We start from the raw sequence: 5312 nt of genomic DNA, 5'->3' as shown, positions 1-5312 counted from the left end.
ACTTCAAGAACAGCCAAGACCGCCCCCTTTTTTTGATCAAAAACATCCCAAAAACTCAAGAATCAACCCTCAAAGTCCTCAATCTCGGAGCAAGGTGTAATAGCGTGTGTATTCGTGCAAAAGTAAGGTAAAATCACACTTTTAGGCGAAGAAACACACACAAGGGAGGAGCGAGAGGGAAATATAGAGATAGGGTGTATCTATATGTGTAAGCTCTGGTTTTGCCTTCCAAGTCTCTAACCTAGAGCAAGGAGAAGGCCTCTCCTCTTATAGAAGTCCCTCTTGCAAAGCTTATACAACAAGCTTGCTTAGAGGGAAATCCCTCCATACACGTGTATGGAGGGAAGCAGAGTTGGTGCCAGCTATCACAGCTAGCACAAAATATCTACATAAAGTAGATGAACAGTGGTCGGCTGCCCAAAAATGTCATTTTGACAAAATTTAGTGCCGACCGGCAACAAACAGTGCCGACCGGCAAAATAGATTACCGACAGCAACAAAACACAGCCGGTGGCCTATGGCCATGGCCGGTGGTGTGTGGGGATGCCTCACAAGGCATTCCCTACCCCTCCAAGGCAAAACACAAGTGTTTGGTGTGAAACCAGACACTAAACAGTCGAGTTCGGAGATCCTGAGGCAAGGCGCGTAGCCGAGACCTTTGGGAACTCCAAACGAACACAAACGAGGGTAATCACCAAGTGTTCCAATGGTGACATCCAAGTCTTGAGGACGGTCAAAAATGGGCTGTCTACAACATCACTAATAAATACACTTTTAGAGACAAAATAATTTGATCTAAAAAATGTTTATTTTTTGGGACAAAAAATTTGGTCCTTAAAAGATAATAATTCATAACTAATTTTCAATTTCCATTGATAAAAATATAATGACGATATTTATCGGAACAAAAATATTTGATCCCTAAAAAATAATTATGTCCTTAAATTTTGGTCTCTAAAATCTTAATTTTTTGTAATGCTACCACATTGGGTGATTACTAGTCTAAGGAAATAGTTAATCCCCTCACTTATGTTCCCAATCAAATGCTCACAAACTATTTGTCCAATCCTCTTTCCCAAAGAGCCAAACAAACATGGTATTTGTGCACATCATTTTTTTTTTTTGATCAATCAAAAGAGAATCTTTATTAATAAATCAACCAATACAAAGTATAGGTGATACAACAATAAAGGAAAAAAAGGAAGGAATGAGAAGGTGCAAACATCATCAAACTTCCCAATCCCAACTATGTTGGCACCAAGAAGCAAACTCAATCATTTGACAACACCACCCCAAGGCTAGTTAGATACCAACCAAACAACAAAAATAAAAACAGAGTAGCAGTACAACACACCAGCCCCTATCCACCTGCAGAACACAGCAACCACCTATACCCAGACATCTCAAATGCATTGCCTCACCTGACTTAGATTCTCTACAATTTGATGCACTGAGTAATGGTCATTAGGCAAAGAAGATCTAACCCACAACCTAACCCTCACTTTTACTAACTCACCAAGTTCCTTGATATCTGGCAGATGACCTTTGAATACAACCTCATTCCTAAGCCTCCACGTTGACCACAACATTGCCACTAGTACCATCACCCAGATTTTCTTTACTAATTTCCTATGCTTAGTTCCCAACTACCAAGAAAGCACATCATCCACTAAAGCAGGAGATACCCAACATAAATTCCACCATTGCAACAACCTTCCCCAAACCTTCCATATTTCAGTACACTGCACAAAAAGATGACCCACAGACTCTTCTGCAGCTGAACAGAATGGGCATACAACACTCACACTACTACCCAGCACCCTTAATCTTTGCAAAACAACTGATGACTTAACCCTTCCTCTCCAAGCCAACCAGCTCAAGAATTGTGCTTTATATAGTCCTAAATTATTCCATAGCATCTTAGGAACCAGTAGACTAGGACCATAATTTTTGTGATGCCACACTCTCACAGATGCCACTGTGAACACACCAGATGAGGATGCAGTCCACTTGACAAAATCACACAGATTATCATTCAACCTGGGCATATCCTTTGTCATCATTTGCATTTTCTTAACCTCCTCTACCTCCCACGCAAACAAAGATCTTCTAAACTGTAGTCTCCAATGACCATCTCTGTCCCTCTTCTGCATAAAACAACTCAGCTTTTCATCTTTTTCCACAGAGAGTCTAAACAACCTAGGGAACTCCTCTTTTAACTGCAAATCCATGCACCACCTATCATGCCAAAACTGTATCCGACACCCATCCCCAACCATAATCTTCAGATTTGACACAAAAAATTGATACAACTCAAGATTAACTTCTGCCACTCTCAAAATATCACTCCACAAAATAGACTCTTTGCTTTCCCTATTCTATATTGGTATCCACCTGCCCCCATCAGCTCCATACTTGCTAACCACAACCCTTTTCCACAGTGACTCATCCTCCACTCCATATCTCCACCATCACTTTAGCAACATACAATCATTTATATCCTTAGCCTTCCTTATACCTAGCCCTCCCTAATCTTTACTCTTTGTGACATCCTTCCATTTTACCATATGAACCTTTCTTTTTAACTTAGTATTGCCCCATAAGAAAGCAGTCTTCAATTTATCAATTTCCCTAGCCATACCTTTAGGCAATTTAAAGATTGAAATATATTACCCAGGTAAACTATCCATAACTGATTTAACCAAGGTTAGCCTACCAGCAAATAACAAAAGCTTCCTCTTCCAAAGAGCTAATTTGGACTTGACCTTATCCACCATAGGTTGCCAAGTTTGTTTCCTCCTAGGATTTGCACCAAGTGGCAGACCTAAACACTTTAGAGGTAATTTCTGACATAAACAATGCAAGAAAGAAGCAAATTCATGAACCTGATCATCACCTATTCTTACACCACACACCACACTTTTATGGAAATTGATCTTCAAACCTGACATTACCTCAAAGCATCTAAGAATTCTTTTAACATTAACAATCTCGTCCCATTTTGCTGCACAAAACAGTATAGTATCATCTGCAAATTGAAGGTGAGATAGTTCCAACCCTGCAGACCCAACAATAGCTCCCTTAAAAACACCTAAACTCTTAGCCCTTTCTAGCAACAGATTCAATCCTTTGGCTACGATATTGAATAGGAAGGGTGACAAAGGATCACCCTGCCTCAGCCCCTTTTGTAGGCAAAATTCATCAGTAGGTGATCCATTAACTAACATAGAAACTCTTGCTATGATAACACAAGTTTTCATCCATTTAATCCATCTTTCTCCAAACCCAAAATTTGCCATCATGGAAAACAAAAACTCCTAATTAACTGAATCATATGCTTTTTCAAAGTTAAGATTTAATATAACTCCCTTCCCTTTTGACTTCTTCCACCAATCCACAACTTCATTAGCAATCATTACTCCATCAAAAATATTTCTTCCACCCAAGAAAGCTGTCTGAACTTCAATAATAATATCTGGTTACACCTTCTTCAATCTTCTTGAAAGCACCTTAGCCAAGATTTTATAGACAACCCCCACCAAACTAATAGGTCGATAATCTATCAAACCACTAGGACACTCTTTTTTGGGGACAAGGGTGATAAAGGAGTTGTTAAGTCCTCTAACCACTTTACCATGATGATAAAACTCCTTCATAAAGTCAAAAAAAAATCACTCTTCATAAACTTCCAACATTTCTGAATGCATAGCATATTGAACCCATTCGAACCTGGCGCTTTATTCCCATCACACTCTTTCACTGCTTCCTAGACTTCTTCCATTGTAAATTCAGGTTCAAGTACCTCCACACTCTTTACATTACCAATTGGTACAAAACTTCCAGACATCTTTGGCTTGGATGGCCACTCTTCAGCAAATGCCTTTGAAAAGTGTCGTACCACTTCAAGCCTCACAAGCTCAAGATCTTCAATGCTGATCCCATTAACTACCACTGAGTCCACCGTATTTCTTCTTTGCCTCTTACTTGCAATAATATGAAAATACCTCGCGTTTCTATCCCCATGTTGTGCCCAATTCAATCTAGACTTCTGAAACCATATCCAGTCCTTTCTTTTTCTCAGCTTCCAGACTGGATGTTTTGCCTCCCTTCTAGATTCAACTTCACTGGATGCCAGCTCCCTAGATTCTGTTAATGAGTCATATGAATGCAAATCCTCCTTTTCTTTTTTTAGTTGCTCCTCAACCACTCCAAATACTTCTATGTTCCATTTTTTCAGTTCAATTTTCATACCTCCTAACTTTCTTTACACTCTATATCCAGCCCAGCCTTGTACCTGGTACTTAGACCAAGCTTGTTTAGCAATTGACATAAAACTTGAGTGCAGTGTCCATGCATTAAGGAACCTGAATGGTCTTGGTCCCCAATTCCTCTCATCTTTCATCAACAAAAGTGGACAGTGATCATACACCAACCTGGGTAAACCCCACATTGGTAGCCTAAACTTCTCAAACCATATTGTGTCTAGCAAGAACCTATCAATCTTACTCCACCGCTCCCCATCCAAAGAATTACACCAAGTAAATCTTCTGCCTAACATTTGAACCTCCACCAACTCCAACTGGTTAATGAAATTGTTAAACTCTATCATTCCTTTATCTCTTCTAATACATCCTTTTCTATCCTCAATATTTCTAATTTCATTGTAGTCCCCTCCCATATACCAAGGCTTTTGGAAACTTGCTTTCATATTAACAATAGATTCCCACAACCATGCTCTTTTGGACATATTATTAGGACCATATGCATTTAGAAAAACACATTCAAATGAACCAAGAGCTATACCTGAAATGAGCAGAAAATTTCTTTGACTGCAACATTCTAGTAGCTTAAACACCTCTGGATTCCAGACACTCAATATTCCTCCAACACTACCTTTAGAATCAATAGCCATAAACTCCATTCTCTTCCATGGCCAAATTGATCTAATAAACATCTCATTCATACTGCTTTTTTTCGTTTCTTGAAGAAACAGAACATCCACCTTCCTTTCCTGCAGAACCTGTCTGACTCTACGCCGTTTATCTACTCTTCCCAACCCTCTAATATTCTAAGTCATTACCTTCATTGATCACTAGTTTATACTCCAATTAGACCCCAATCTTTTTGGTCAATTAGGTTTGACCCAGCACACCCCTTTTTCCCTTTTCAAATCATTCTTCATCTTATAGCTCCAGCTGAACAATTCTATGAATTACTTCATTCTCTTTGCCTTCACAATTCATCCCCAAACGTTGACCAAGCTGCAGAGTTGCTTGTGCTTCCTTAATGCTCTTCTCCTCCTCCTACTCAGT

At 39.4% G+C, this 5312-nt stretch overlaps 3 protein-coding genes across 3 annotated transcripts; all 3 read right to left on the bottom strand.

Moving 5' to 3' along the window:
• Positions 1-1646: 1646 nt before the first annotated feature.
• On the bottom strand, positions 1647-3299 carry LOC145803620 (uncharacterized). The gene is made up of 4 exons (XM_082896937.1): positions 2955-3299; positions 2717-2846; positions 2565-2641; positions 1647-2282 (listed from the first exon to the last, which is right to left on the bottom strand). The coding sequence occupies exons 1-4, from the start codon at positions 3297-3299 to the stop codon at positions 1647-1649; spliced, it is 1188 nt and encodes a 395-aa protein (XP_082753063.1).
• Positions 3300-3317: 18 nt separating this feature from the next.
• Positions 3318-4249, bottom strand: LOC145803619 (uncharacterized). The gene is made up of 3 exons (XM_082896936.1): positions 3803-4249; positions 3510-3650; positions 3318-3455 (listed from the first exon to the last, which is right to left on the bottom strand). The coding sequence occupies exons 1-3, from the start codon at positions 4247-4249 to the stop codon at positions 3318-3320; spliced, it is 726 nt and encodes a 241-aa protein (XP_082753062.1).
• A 15-nt stretch (positions 4250-4264) lies between these two features.
• Positions 4265-4921, bottom strand: LOC145803618 (uncharacterized). The gene has a single exon (XM_082896934.1). It carries the CDS (start codon positions 4919-4921, stop codon positions 4265-4267), a length of 657 nt encoding a protein of 218 aa, XP_082753060.1.
• Between the last annotated feature and the right edge of the window lie 391 nt (positions 4922-5312).

The sequence above is a fragment of the Camellia sinensis genome, chromosome 12, assembly GCF_055761805.1.
Source record: "Camellia sinensis isolate YWXY chromosome 12, ASM5576180v1, whole genome shotgun sequence".
Lineage (NCBI taxonomy): Eukaryota > Viridiplantae > Streptophyta > Magnoliopsida > Ericales > Theaceae > Camellia > Camellia sinensis.
This window is presented reverse-complemented; position numbering and strand designations above follow the sequence as displayed.